General features: G+C 55.7%; 1 protein-coding gene across 1 annotated transcript; it reads left to right on the plus strand.

The window, feature by feature from the left end:
- Positions 1 to 130: 130 nt before the first annotated feature.
- On the plus strand, positions 131 to 13,198 carry CADM4 (cell adhesion molecule 4; the record flags this gene model as incomplete). The annotated part of the gene is made up of 9 exons (XM_082676788.1): positions 131 to 194; positions 9,062 to 9,241; positions 9,549 to 9,701; positions 9,971 to 10,105; positions 10,520 to 10,684; positions 10,811 to 10,901; positions 11,300 to 11,472; positions 12,227 to 12,355; positions 12,861 to 13,198. The coding sequence occupies 9 exons, from the start codon at positions 131 to 133 to the stop codon at positions 12,968 to 12,970; spliced, it is 1,200 nt and encodes a 399-aa protein (XP_082532914.1). The 3' UTR covers positions 12,971 to 13,198.
- Between the last annotated feature and the right edge of the window lie 1,650 nt (positions 13,199 to 14,848).

Genomic DNA, 14,848 nt, shown 5'->3' on the forward strand with positions numbered 1-14,848 from the left:
CGGCCTCGGCGCCCCGCCCCCCGGGCGGGCAGGGGGCGGGGCGAGGGGCGCGGGGGCGGGGCGGGGCGGGCTGCGCGGGAGGTGCAGGTGCCGGCCGGGAGCGAGCGGCGGCGGCGGCGGCGGCACCACCATGGGCCGGGCCCGGCGCTTCCAGTGGCCGCTGCTGCTGCTGTGGGCGGCCGCGGCGGGGCCAGGTAGGGTCAGGGGCCGGGGCGGGGGGCGCGCCGCAGTGACAGCCCGGCGGCCGCGGGGCCGCAGAGGCGGAACAATGCGCGCGGGGCCGGGCCGGGCCCCCTCCCCGGGACAAAGCGCAGCGCGGGCCGGGAGCCGCGAGCCGGGAGTCGCGAGCGGGGGAGGGGGCGCGGGCCCCGGCCGCCGTGCCGCAGCACCCCCCCACCCCGCACAGGCCCTGATCCCGGCGGGACAAAGGGCCCGAGACCCCCAGTCCAGCCCCAAGCCAGCCTTCTCGGGGCCGGCCCCGCTGTCCTTCTGTCCGGTCTCTGGGTCCCTCTGTCCGCCTATTTCTGAGTCCCTCAGTCTCTCTCCTTGTCCCCCTACCCTTGTCCTCTGTCCCTCAGTCTCCAAGGCTGTCCCTCTCTGTCTGTCCCCCTTTCTCCTTGCCTCCCTGTCCCCCAGCTCTCTATCCTGTCTTTGTCCCCTACATCTGTCCCTTGGTCTCTGTCCCTTTTTACTGGGTCACTCTGCCTGCCCCCCATCACCCTCTCGACTCCCTTCTCTGTCCCCCTGTATTTTTGCCCTCCCTCTCTGCCCCCATTCTCCTTCTCTGTCCCTGTCTTACTGTCACCTCTGGTTTTCTGTCCCCCATCTGTCCCATTCCCTTGTCTCTCTGTCCTCTTTCTGTCATTTCTGTTTCTCTAGCCCCCTCTATCACCTATCTCCCTCATTCCCCACTCTCTCCCCTCTCTCTGTCCCACTGTCTCCCTGTTCCCTGTCTCTCCGCCTCTCCTTTCTACCCTTGCCTCTCCTTTCTACCCTTACATCCTCCATCCTGGGCTCCCCCATTGCCATCTTTCGTTTCTCCATCTCTCTATCCCTCTGTGCCCCTGAAGAGGAATTGAGTCAGGGAGGGCATCCTGAAGGGCCCTGGAGGGAAAATGTGTATGGGGAACCTTGGCATGTGGACACACACGTGGATTCAGCAAATGCCTTCCAAACGCTGCCCCTCCCCACCCGTTCACACACCCAGGCCACGACCTACAGAGACGCCCCCTCCAGGACCTCCAGGGAGCCCTCCACATACCCTTATCACGCACAGTGAAAAGCTGGAGACCTCCAAGATAGGGTGACCCTGAGATCCAGGACAAGGTCAGGAAATGTCAGCCCCACACTCACACTCTCACACTGTGTGTGCCTGGTACCTGCCACAGGTCACCCTGTCCCCGGTGCGGGAAGCCACTCCTGGGGGGAATGGATGACTGGGAGGTGGCTGAGCAGAAGTGGGAGGGCCGTATGTCCTGTAGAAATTTGGGAGCTGTGACCAGATGGCACAGGGCTGGGGGCCTGCCTGGGTTTAAATCCTGCCTCTTGCCATTTGCCAGGGTAGCCAATGGCAAGCACCCTCCTCTCTTGGGGCCTCAGTTTCCCTTTCTGTAAAGTGGGGATGTTGAACTCGGTGACCTGAAAGGAAAGGAACTGCAACTTGGACCCCTGAAGGGGTTTCTGGCAAGCTGGGTGCAGTGACACCTTCCCCACTCGAGTCTGAGGCAAAGCCTCCCTCTCCTCTCCTCGGGGCAAGGTGAGGGGCAGAATGGACCTGTCACCCTCCACCTTGCTTTCTTTTATAGTCTTCTGCCATCGCTTCAAAACTTTCACCATTACCTCCTTTCTTTGTGGCGGACATGCCACAATTTCCCAGATGAGCACTTTGGTACCTTAGCTACATCTCCATCCAATTTTGTCTTTCTTTCTTTCTTTGTTAGGCACTAAAACCCAGGCTCATAGACTCCTAGAACCAACGAATCCAGTAAACAAAGAACCTGAGGGTATTTTAGAACCGTTGACATCTTTAGGCTTCCAGAATCCCAAAGTCTTTAGAATCTTGACACCTTTCAAGTTCCAGATCTTTGCTGGCATTAGCATTCTAGCCTCCTGATATCTTCACAATTCTGAAACCTTGACCTCTTGGAGATCCTGAATCTTGACACCTCTGACATCTAGAATCTTGACGGCTTAGAATCGTAGGAATTTGGATTCTCAGAATCAGAGTATAGCCTAAGATGACCACCTTCCCAGTTCGAAAATCCTTTCTCCAGCACTTCTTGTGGCTTGTCCGTTGTTTGGTTTTAAAGTCACTGCTTCCTGGTACACTAATCCCTTCTATAAACTTTCTCTAAATAAAATGGTGTGGGACTTAACAAGTTGGGAGAGAGCTAGGTGTCATGGGAAGCACTCTGGAACCAGGCCTCCCTGATGTAATTCTGGGTCAGCCCCTGCCCTTTCCCGCTCTGAACCTCACTTCCCCTTCTGTAAAGCATGGAGTAGGCAGCTGGAGTACCTGATCTCAGAGGACCCTTCATGCTTTCCTTTTCTCTGGTTATCTCTGAATGGCTTTGGCCCCCAGATTTTAGGAGTTGTCCATGGTCCCCACGTTTCCCTTTTAGTCGCTCCCCTTCCCCTCTCACCTTGCCCAGCCAGCAGGAGTAGGGATGGAAGATGGGGTTCATTTACACCCTTTCAAAACTGTATTCTCTTTTTCCTGGCTCCCTCATCTACCAAGAATACCAGCAGAGGCTGGTGAGATTTATGCCAAGAGAAAGAAGGGGTCCAGGGTGGGTGGGCGAGAGGAAGTGAGAGAGAGATGGGTTGCCTGCCCAAAGATACCCACGGGCAGAAACAGAGACCCACAGGCCAGGAACTGGATGGAATAGAAAGGAGCAGAGGAAACAGATCTCCAGATCCAAAGAAAAGGTAAAGAAGCTATGAAGAGTTGGGGGGCTTTGTGGAGGGAGCGTTTGTTGATCCCGAATCGTGTTTCCCTCCCAAGTGACTCAGTCTTCCCTCCCTCCTAAAGCTCTGCCCAGCCACTCTGAAAACAGGCTTCTGTCACTGATCCTTACCCACCCATGAGCCGAATGCCGGAGTCCCCAGAGTGGGGGTCAGGTTCCGTGATGGATTCCAAGACCTTAGACGCAGCGGGGCTGGGGCCTGGGGTGGGTTAATGTCGTGTGAGCCTGGCCTGTCCCCGTCTTGGGGAACACAAAGGCAGCTTTCTCTCTCTGGGTGGGGTGAGGGGCGGGGGGTGCCGGGAGACCGTTGGACTCGCCAGCACCCATTGGCCTGTGGCACCAGGACACAAGCACCCACTGGTTCCTGCCTGTGCAGACCCCGGGCCCGTAGGTCCTCTGGGAACCGGGCACCAAGGCTCCTCAGCCGGCACCCAGTGGGGCAAGAGGGCGGCTGCAGAGCCCGGGCTCCTCTGGAAGGGGGCAAATAGAGGGCGCTGGGGGTGGAGGAGAGGACAGTGGGTGCTCAGTGCAGGCTCACCCCCTTCCTGGAGCAGGAATTCTTCCCCTGACCCCACACCCAGGGGGAACCTCTGGAGGACTCCCTTACCCCCTGGCTGGGCTTGAGGCCCGGAATCCAGGGAGCTCTAAGTATCCCAGGAACGTGAGGACCACAGGGGGAACTTTGTGTGTGAGCTGCTGACTCACCCCTACGCCCCCACCTGATGCTTGCTTCGCAGACAGGAGGAGGACAAGCGCGCTGCGGAGCCGGGCTGTGTTCTAGGGGTTGAGGACTGTGGAGCTGGAGTCAGAAGTTCCCAGGAGGGAGCTGGGGGCCTGGACTCTGGGTCTGAGCGGGGAGGGGCGGGGGGCCTGGATCCGGAGTCTGAGGGGGGAGGGGCCGGGGGTCTGGACTCTGGGTCTGAGGGGGGAGGGGCCGGGGGCCTGGACTCTGGGTCTGAGGGGGGAGGGGCTGGCGGCCTGGATCCTGGGTCTGAGGGGGGAGGGGCCGGGGGCCTGGATCCTGGGTCTGAGGGGGGAGGGGCCGGGGGGCCTGGATCCTGGGTCTGAGGGGGGAGCGGCCGGGGTCTGGACTCTGAGGGGGGAGGGGCCGGGGGTCTGGACTCTGGGTCTGAGGGAGGAGGGCCTGGGGTCTTAGACTCCTGGATCTGAGGGAGGAATGGAGCTTGAACTCCCGTGTCCAGAGGGAGAAGGGGGCTGGGGTCCCAGACTCCTAGATCTTGATGGAGGGTGGGGTGGGTACAGACTCCTGAGTCCTGAGAGAGGAAGGGGCTGGGGGTCCCAGTCCACGTTTCTGAGGGAGGAGGGGCTGGGACCCTGATGCCTAGGTCCTTCGAATACAGGCGCCTTCACAAGGCTGAGTTGGGGAAGAATTGATGCTTTGTGCGAGGATGTTCGGACTCCGCCATTGATGGGGGGCTGAGGGGGGGTTCGGTCAGGACGCAGGGATGTACCACCTCCCTAGGGGAGGATGTGGGGGAAGGAGGCATGATGCCACGATCCCCCTGGGGAGAGGATATGGAGGTGGTGGCTGTGACCTTCCCGGAACTGTGACCTTGAGACTCCCTTGGGTATTCGCTGACTCAGGACCCAGGAAGTACTCCCCCCACTCGGCTTAGTCTCCGTGGAAACATCCACCAGCTGTGTAGTCTGGACCCCTGACTCCTGGGTCCTGAAGGAGGAGGGGGTTGGAGGCCCAGAATCCTGGATTTGAGGAGGGAGAAGGCTGAGGGCTTGGGGCTTCAGGATTCGAGGGAAGAAGATGCCGAGGACCCCGATTCCTGATCCTGATGGAGGAGGGCACTAGAAACCAGGGCTCCTGGATCCTGGGAGAGGAGGCAGCTGCGGGGGCCGGATTTCCAGGTCTAAAGGGGAAGAGTGCTGGATTCTGGGTCTCTACATGTCACCTGTTCAGCCACTCTTCCCCAAACCCCCCCCAGTCCCTTTTCCAGTCACCATCCCCATGACGACTCCAGGCTGTCAACACAGTTTAAAGGGCCAGTGCCCCAGTCCCCAAGCTCAGCCCCTCTCTGACCAGAAAGTCCTGCCTCACCACCCCCCAACCCCGAAACAAAAGCTCCTAGGACATTAATATTCCAGGCACAGACACTGTTGGTTACTGACTCCTCAGGAGGGGGAGGGAATAAGACAAAAGCCCCCCACCCTAACCCCATGTGCACCCTCAAGCAGAGAGCAGGGGACACATTTGAGGGGGGCAGACCCAGAGGTCCTGAGGGCTCCCAAGAGATGTTGAGTTTCTGCCACTGACTTGCCTGGGACCCCTGAGCCTCGTTTTCCACATCTATAAAATGGGGGCTAGCATTGGGCTAGTCCTGAGGTCTAGGATCCATGGATAGGCTTCAAGATGTTTTTTTTAAAAGTACCAGAATGTGCAGGCAGGCCAGTTCTCAGGTGGATGGGCATGTTTCCGGAGGTTATGATAACAGCAGCTTTGCACAGAGGGCTCCCTGAGCCTCAGGTCCTGGGCTAGTCCTTGTCAATCAGGCATTGGCATCATCCCCACTTTACAGACAGGGCATCTGAGGCTCAGAAAGGTTAAGCCAGTTGTCCCAGGTCACACAGATGGCAAGTGGTCCAGCTGGGATCCACCCAGGTGTTTAAGATGAGAATAATGTGATGTCACAAAGTTGTTGTGAGGATGAAATGAGATCCTGCCTGACACGTGCGATTCATGCATCAGTCTCCCCAGAGACATCCCCATGCATGTGCGTCCCCAGGCACACTTCCAGGCGCCAGGGTGCAGCAGTAAACCCAAGGGGATTACATCCCTGCCTTCATGGGGTGTATGTTCGAGTGATGAGGGACAAACAGACAACAAACAAGTATGCAAATTAATAAAATAAGTTCAGTGAAATTTCCATAGAGGAAATAAAACAGTAGTGATGAAATAGGAAGTGTTCTGGAGGGAAGGCCCAGGGAGTGAGCAAAGGCGTCTCTGATCTGAGGCACAGAGGCCTGAATGAGAACAGGAGGCAGTCCTGGGATGATCAAGGGGGAAGAACATTCCTGGCACATGGAAGAGCCAGTGCAAAGGCCCTGAGGTGGGAACAAGCTCAGCATGTTTGAGGGACATCAAGGCCAGTGGGCCCAGAGTGAAGGGAGTAGCAGGAAGGTGGTCAGAACTGTGGTCAGAGAAGGGCTACCACCAAGCACCTTGAAGACCCAGGGAAGGGGTCTAGATTTTATTCTAAGGACGGCCTTCGGAGTGTTGTAAACACTCTGGCTGTGTTGAGACTTGCCTGAGGGGAGGCAGGTGGGGAAGAAGGGAGACTCATGAATAGCTCTTGAAGGACCAGGTAACAGATGGTGTCCTTGGACTAGGTGATGGTAGGTGAGGTAGCCAAAGGTGAACAGGTTTGGGATATATTTTGGAGATAGAATGGATAGATCTTGCTGATGTTAGAGGTGAGGGAAAGGGTGAAAACTTGCATGACTTCTAGGTATTTTGGTCTGAGCCACCAGGTTGTGACATTTACCGAGACTGAGAAAACGTGGGAAGGAAAATATTTGGGGCAAGGATTGGACATGTTAAAATTGATATTCTGGGAAGGACTAGATAAACCCCTAGTAGTGGCTTAAATTCACGAAGCATTATATTCAAAGATAAAAGAAGCCAGAAGTAGGCATCCAGGCCTTTTATGGCAGCTCCACATCATCACCAGAGACCCAGGCACCTTCCAGCTCTGGGTTCCAGAATTCCATCACATCCTAATTCCATAAAGGTGACCTGGTGGAAAAAGGACTTAGCCCCTTTCTTTAGAAAGTCCTCAAAATTATCACATGACACTTTTCCTGATACCCAGTCGGACAAAATTTTGTCACATGGCCTCACTTAGCTGCAAAGGAGTCTGGGAAATTTCTCTTTCTGCTGGATATAGGGCAACCGTAAAATACAACCAGGGTTCTTTTTCTAAAGAGAAAGGGAAGAATGGATGCTGGGTAGGAAGCTTGCTGTCTCTGCCTCCTCTCCCCAGAATTAATCTTTTCCACCCCTCAGCCCCCAAAATCAGGTTACCTGTCCCTCTTACAGGGACCATAACACTTCTGATGGGATTTTACAGTGATCTGTGTCTACCTCCCCATAAATATTGAAGGCCTTCCAGGACAGGGACCTCATGTGACTCATCTCTGGGCACCCAGCCCCTGAAAACCTCCCCGCTGCTCAAATGAATGAATGAGACCGTATGTAAGAGACATGAAGCGATAGTTGTCCAGCATTTAAAGGTAAATAACCAGATCTGATCATGACTCCTTCCTGCTTCAGTTGCTCCACTGGCCTTCAGGATAAAAGCTAATCTCCTAGCCTGGCATTTGAGGCCCTTCATAAGCACATCCCACAACCCCTCACCAATGCTGGACACTTTTCACCCAGAGAACCAGGAGTGGATGTGGATGCAGGTTACGGAATCAGAAAGATTTGGAGGCAGACCCTGCCTCTGCCACTCTCAGGCTGTGACCTTGGCCAAGTCATTTTCTCTGGACCCATCTTCTCATCTATAAAATGGGAACCGGGAAAAAAACAACAACTGGAGATTGATAATAATGCCTCCCTTGTTCAGGTATTGTGATGATTAAACGGAAATTATATAGGTAATGCCCCTAGCACAAAGCCTGGAACAGGAAGTGCCTAATAAACAGAAGCTATTTGGTTATTGTTGTTTTGAAGATGACGGTGACAATGATGCTGTTGATGATTAATCTCAGCTTTGAGCTTTACGCTGTTTCCTTGGCTGGGAACACCCCCTTACTAACCCCTTACCTTGTCCCTCTGTTGGATTAATCAGGGTCAGTTAACTGCTATAACAACAGCCCTGAAATCTCAATGGCTTAACAAAAAAGTGTATTTCTCACTCATGCTACAGTCCTGTGCAGGCAGGTCACAGGGGGCAGGAAGTCAGGGCCCTGGGCTCCTTCCAGCTTGTGATCCTGTCCTCCTCTGGGTTTTTGGGAGTCCTCTCCATTCAGCCAGTATGAAGGATTGCAAGTGAGATGAGCCAGGCTGGAAGAGGGGTTTCTCTCTTCTGCCTACAGCCCATCGGCCAGAAATCAGTCACATGGCCCCACCTAAGCACAAGGGATCCTAGGAAATGTAGCCTAATAGAGTGTGGTACCAGTTAACTTTAGCGGTGTTCAGAGACCCTCCAAAACATAGGTCTTTAAACAGCAATTATGTTTTTTGCTCATGACTCTGGGGGTCAGCAGTTTGGACTGTATCAGTCGGGTATCTCTTCTCTTGGTCTCACCAGGAGTCACTCACGTAGCTACGGTCGCCTGGTGGTGCCACTGGGGCTGGGTGGTCTGGGATGGCCTCACTCACATGGCTGGCAGTTGGTGCTGGCTTCCGGCTGGGCTTCTCTCTCCATGTGGTCTCTCATCCTCAAGGAAGCTGGTTCGGGCATGTTCACCTGACAGTGTCAGGGCAGCAAGAGGGCATGCACGGAAGCTGCAAGGTCTCTTGAGACCTAGGCTCCAGAACTCATACAATATCACTTCTAGCAAAGTGATATTCACTTCAAAGCAAGTCACAAGGCCTCCCCAGATCCGCAGGGTCAGAGTGCTTCATTAATGGGAAGAGCAGCAAAGTCAGCTCACAAAGGGCACATACAGGGATGGGAAGAATATCGTGGCCGTCTCTACAGACGAGTTACCACATGTGCTCAGGTGTGAAAGACGGGGTTTGGTGAGCACATAGCAGTTTCCCGTAGCTGGTGAACTCCTGTGCATTCTTTAAAATGTGGATCCAATGGAGCTTTCTTGTAGAGCCTTCCCTGATCACCCCTCTCCCTGGGTGGTCTTAGTCTCCACTTCCTCTGGGCTCCCGGCGTGCCCTGTGCTACCCCCATTAGAGCATATTCCGCTGGATCTTGACTGCACCTCCTCTAGAGCAGGGGGCAGGTTTTCTCCATCTCCCGGACTCCAGCCTGCAGGAAGTGTTGGGTGGAGGGAATGAGAGGGAAAGGAGGGAACTGAATGAGAGGGAAAGGAGAGGGATTGGAGGTTTGGATGGGCGAGGAACAGAGGGAGAGAGCAAAGACTGAATTGCACCCCTCAATGAGTCTCCTATCCTGTCTCTCTGTCTGCTGGTCCAGGGGCAGGACAGGAAGTACAGACAGAGAATGTGACAGTGGCTGAGGGTGGGGTGGCCGAGATAACCTGCCGTCTGCACCAGTATGATGGATCTATAGTTGTCATTCAGAACCCCGCCCGGCAGACCCTCTTCTTCAATGGTACCCGTGGTGAGTGCTGGGGTCTGGAATCCTGAGTCTTGAAGGAGGAGAGGGCTGGGGCCTGACAGAGGACAGAGCTGAGACTCTGGACTCCAGGGTCTGAGGGAGGAGGGGGCTGGGGGCCTGGACTCCTGGTCCTGTGGGTGGGAGGGCATGAAACGTTCTGGGTACCCAAGGGAGTAACTAGGTGGGCACCTTAGACGCATGCGTATGGTTGGAGAAAAGAGGCAGAGGGCTGAACTCGAAGCTCCTGGAGAAAGGGTGGGACTTCTGAGGTCAGGATTCCCCAAGTTCACTCTTGTCGTTCACTCTCTAGCCCTGAAGGATGAGCGTTTCCAGCTTGAGGAGTTCTCCCCACGCCGGGTACGGATCCGGCTCTCAGATGCGCGCCTGGAGGACGAGGGGGGCTACTTCTGCCAGCTCTACACGGAGGATACCCACCACCAGATTGCCACGCTCACTGTACTGGGTAACGGCCTCCCCCTCCTCAGACCCATCCCTTCTCCTTTCTTCTCTGCTTATCCCTTATCCTGAGACCTGACCCTGGCTGTTTTTAACCTCCTGGACATCTGGTCCCAGTAAATAAGGCCGGCCTTCCTGACCTCTGGCCTCTGTGTTTGACCCCTGCCACCTGAGACCCTTGTTCCCTTTGGTCCCTGGAATCCCGCAGCCTGGTTACTTTGAGCCCACCTTGGTGCCTCCCTTGATCTCCTCCTTGCCCCCTTCTCCCTGCGGCAGTGGCCCCGGAGAATCCTGTAGTGGAGGTCCGGGAACAGGCGGTGGAGGGCGGCGAGGTGGAGCTCAGCTGCCTTGTTCCACGGTCCCGCCCGGCCGCCGTCCTGCGCTGGCACCGGGACCGAAAGGAGCTGAAAGGTACTACCTGGGATCAGGGATGCGGGTGGGCGGGGGAGGTGCCAGCGAAGGGCGGGACTTAAGAGGAGGCGGGGTTCCAGGAGGCATGGCTTGGGAAGGGCTGGTTTATACGTGGGCGGGGCCTGAAGAAGAGTGCACAGGTTTGGCAGACACTAGTCACTCAATATATAGCTATTGAATGAACTGATAGATGAGAGGGCGTGGGGTGAAAGAGGGGTGAGCTTTGGGAAGAGCCACGTGGGGTGGTGGGCCTCTTTCGAGGACGGCGTGGTTTGGAGAAGTAGAGGCGAGGGCTGTGGATGAGGGGCGGAGCTTGGCAAATAGCCTGCTTCGGGACTGGCTTGGGGGTGGGGTGCTCCTTCGGTGGGCGGAGCCATAACCCCGACCTGACAGTGTCTGGGCGGGTCTTGGCAGGAGTGAGCAGCAGCCAGGAAAATGGCAAGGTCTGGAGCGTGGCGAGCACAGTGCGGTTTCGTGTGGACCGCAAGGACGACGGCGGTATCGTCATCTGCGAGGCGCAGAACCAGGCGCTGCCCTCCGGACACAGCAAACAGACGCAGTACGTGCTGGATGTGCAGTGTAAGTGCCTGGCGGGCCAGCACCCGGGGGAGGGAGTGTACCACCCCGCACCGCCTGTCCCCGGGGGAGTTCCTAGTCTGCATGATGACCCGGACAACCACTCTCTCATCTCACTTCTGCCCACAGACTCCCCCACGGCCCGGATCCATGCCTCCCAAGCTGTGGTGAGGGAGGGAGACACGCTGGTGCTGACATGTGCTGTGACGGGGAACCCCAGGTGAGCTCTGGGGCCCGAGACTTCAGGGTCCTGAGGAGAATAGGGCTGGGAACCTGGACACCTGTGTCTCAGGAAAGAGGGGACTGGGCTAACAGAGGGGGCTACGGCCCAGACTTCTGAGTCCTGAGAAAGGAGGGGTCTGGAGCTAGATCGTGAGGAAGGAGGCCGTGGGGTCCCGGACTCCTGGATTCTCAGGGTGGAAGGGGCTGGGGGAAAGGCTGGGATTCCTGAGACCCTGGTGATGGGTGGAAGCTGGGTCCGGGACTGTTGGTTTTCTAGGAAGGAAAGGGCTAATAAGGACCCTCTTATTTGGAGATGCGGCATGTCTAGATTCCTGAAACGTCAGAATCGGGTGCTGACACCTGCGTCCCTAACTCTCATTATATACCCCCGCCCAGGCCAAACCAGATCCGCTGGAACCGCGGTAATGAGTCTTTGCCAGAGCGGGCCGAGGCAGTCGGGGAGACGCTTACGCTGCCCGGCCTGGTATCCGCGGATAATGGCACCTACACCTGCGAGGCGTCGAACAAGCACGGCCACGCGAGGGCGCTCTATGTGCTCGTGGTCTACGGTGAGGACGTGCGGCGGCAGGCCTGGGGGCAGGGCTCAGGGTAGGGGCGGGGCCTCCCGGGGTCTCCGCACTGTCCTGTGTGGGCAAAGAATGATTCCAGGGGGTCAAAAGCCCACAGAGTTCTTATAGTTCTGGGGCCAGACTGATCGTCTGGGTTCAGATTCAGTTCTGCAGCGTCCTGTTGCGGGTAACTTCGTGCCTTAGTTTCCTCATCGGTAAAGTGGAAATAAACAACAGCACCTACCTCATAGGGTTGTTGTGAAGACTACATGAGCTAAATATATAAAACGGTTGGAGGCCCCTAGCACAAAGTAAGTGTTATGTGTTCAGCTCCTATGACGGTGGGGCAGGAATTTTGGAGTGGTTGGGCCCTAGCTCAGCATTTTAAATACCTGGAGCGTTTCAGAAAAGATGGGGAGGGACTTGGACCTGAAGACAAAAGAAAAGGGATGTGTTCTTTCTGTTCTCTGGGGGGTGGGGTGGGGCGGGGGGGAGGAGGCAGGTAGATATTAGCGAAATGACTCGGGGGCCGGGTCGGGCATTGTACAAACCTACACGCATTCCTTGAGGAACCGGAGCATTAAGAATGGCACCAGGGGAAGGGGCCACCAGGTGGCAGTGATTTGAGGGGCGTGGCACATAAGGGGGTACGGTTGGACGTGGCGTGCAGAATGGTTTAAGAGATTGGCAGCGATTGGCCCGGGCTGGGACCGTCCTCTGATGACCTGGGCCTGCCCCCCTGTCCTTTTGGCAGACCCTGGTGCGGTGGTAGAGGCTCAGACGTCGGTGCCGTACGCCATTGTCGGCGGCATCCTGGCGCTACTGGTGTTTCTGATCATCTGTGTGCTGGTGGGCATGGTCTGGTGCTCAGTGCGGCAGAAGGGTGAGTGGGGGCGGGGTCTCAAATTCAGCGAGGGGTGTGGTTGGTTGTGGCGTTCGGAAAGGGGTGGGGCCTAAAACCCGATTCGAAAGAGGGCGGGCGTAGAGCCGGGAGGGGGAGGAACCTAGATCCAGGATTTGAAACCTGAGGCCCAGATCCCGAAAAGGGGCGGGTCTTTTGCTCCAGGACCCTAAAAGAGGTGAAGGGTTGAAGCTGAATTAAGACCATGCGTTTGAATTCCTAATTGCTGAGTTCGTTGGGAGCAGAGCAAGGGGATACTATCAAGAGAACGGATAAGGGTTGATCGTTCCGTGAACTTTGGGAGTCTTCCTAATTCTGCTTTTACCTCTTCCTCTGCCCCTGTTTTGCTCTTCCCTGGACTTGATTCCCTCTCCCTGTATGTTCCGTCTCTCTCTTCCTTCGTCTGGTATGTCTTGTCGGCCTCCCTGTCTGACTCTTGGGTCCACACATATCTGTTGCCTCTGCCCCGGGGTCTGTCACCCCTCAGGCTCCTATCTGACCCACGAGGCCAGTGGCCTGGATGAGCAGGGAGAAGCAAGAGAAGCCTTTCTCAATGGCAGCGATGGACACAAGAGGAAAGAAGAATTCTTTATCTGACCCCACCTCCACCCCAGGCATGGGCCTGGGCTGGGGTCCACCCCACTGCCAGCTGCAAAGACATTTACCGGAGTCTGGGATGGTGGGCTTCTCCCCCCACCACTAACACCTCAGACGCTTGGGCAGGGATGGGGGTGTCGGATGCCTGGGTCTCTGCAAGGGCCAGAAGCAAGGGCCCAGAGGTCTGGGTCCCCCAGGGGGGCAAGGGCCAAAGGTCCAGACCCCCAAGTCCAGGGAGGGCGGTAGGGATTGGGTTGGGGGAAGATAACTGGGGGAAGGCCAAGGCCCCTAGGCTGCAGAACCAGGTCTTGTGGGGAGGGGTCAGATTCTGGGAAGGGTGGGGTGGGCAGGGAAGGGGAACAGAGATATCTTTGGGGGTCCCAGACCCCATGCCAGCCATTGGAGGAGTTCCACAGAGCTCTGGGCACCTCTTTGCAAAGCCATGTTTGCACGGTGGGGGTAAGGGTGGGGGGAGGGTGTGGAAACAGGGATTCTGTGTCTTTGTGTCATAACTTTGATGGGGGCGATGAGGGAGACAGCCCCAACTTTTCTCCAATCTCCCCTTCCCCAGGCTCCTGGGCTCTCCTTCCCTCTACCTCCTTCCCCCACATCTGTCCCTTCCATATTTGTCTCTCTGTCCACCCACTCCTTGGGGGGCCTTCCCCATCTCTCCTCCAGGCCCCCCGGGGAGGGAGAAAGGAGTCTGGGGGGAGGGTGCGTTGCTCTCTATGGTTTTATATATAATATATTAAAAAAAATCAAAAATCTGTATGAAAATATCAGATTGCGCCCCCCTCCCCCCATTCCTGGCTTTTGCCCCCTTTTTCTTGTTTAAAAAAAAAAAAACACACATTTTGTACGGGGCAGGGAGGGGAACGGGGAGGGGGTTTGGCAATCCCACTAACCACCATTAAACTGAGGAGAGAACAAGTGTTTGGGGTGGCTGTGTGTCTGTCCCTCTGCCCAGAGCTGTACCATGTTGGGAGGGGTGCTGAACTGAGGGAGGAGGGAGGGAGGGTGATGGTTGCTGGTGGACAGTGTAGGCCAGTAGAGGGTCCTTACTTCTCCAAGGGCACCTCCACCCTTCCAAGAAACCTGTTTTTTTCCTGGTTAGTCTTTCAGCCAAAAGTCACCAAGTCTTGTCTCTTCAGTAGCCAGTGAGCTACCCCATCCCCACCCAATAGCCTGGATCCTTCCCCTGGCTTACCCCCACCCCTAACATCAATCTCCAGAGGAGCTTTCAATTACACCTTGCCCTGTCAAAACCTGTCCCTGCCCTGCCCAAAAATCTTTCCCTAGCTCCCCTTCATCTCTAGATCAAGTCAAAGCCCCTTAGCCTGGCATTCCAGGCCCCTCATTCATTCATCTAAATTTTAGACAAGTGATTCTAATTTTTGAGTCAAAAATATATTGACCTTACTTGAGTGCCAGTCACTGCTCAAAGGGCTGGAGATGCCATGGTGAATAAAACAGGCAAACGTTAGGGGTTCCAGACAGCTTAGCACTAAGCGCAAACTTGATCCTGTTCTAGGCACTGAGGACCCAAAGTGAAAAAGGTTGACTCCAGTCTTAGCTTCACAAAGCTTTCATGAGGAAACCAGACTACAGCAAGGACAGAAAAAACAAAACAAAACAAAAACTTAACTTCAGATTGCCATAAGTACTATTAATATAAAATACAGAGTAAGGGGATGTGGGTATTGTTTTCTTTTAACTTGTTATTATGGAAAACATCAAACATACAGAAGTAGACAGAACAGGACAATGAAGCCCCATGCTTCTGTCACCCCAGCTTCAACAACCATCACCTCATAGCCAATCCTGCTTTATCCCATAACCCTTTCACTTCTCTAAAGCCAATCTGGAGGTGCTATCTTA

The sequence above is a fragment of the Grampus griseus genome (assembly GCF_964374135.1).
Source record: "Grampus griseus genome assembly, chromosome: 19".
NCBI lineage: Eukaryota > Metazoa > Chordata > Mammalia > Artiodactyla > Delphinidae > Grampus > Grampus griseus.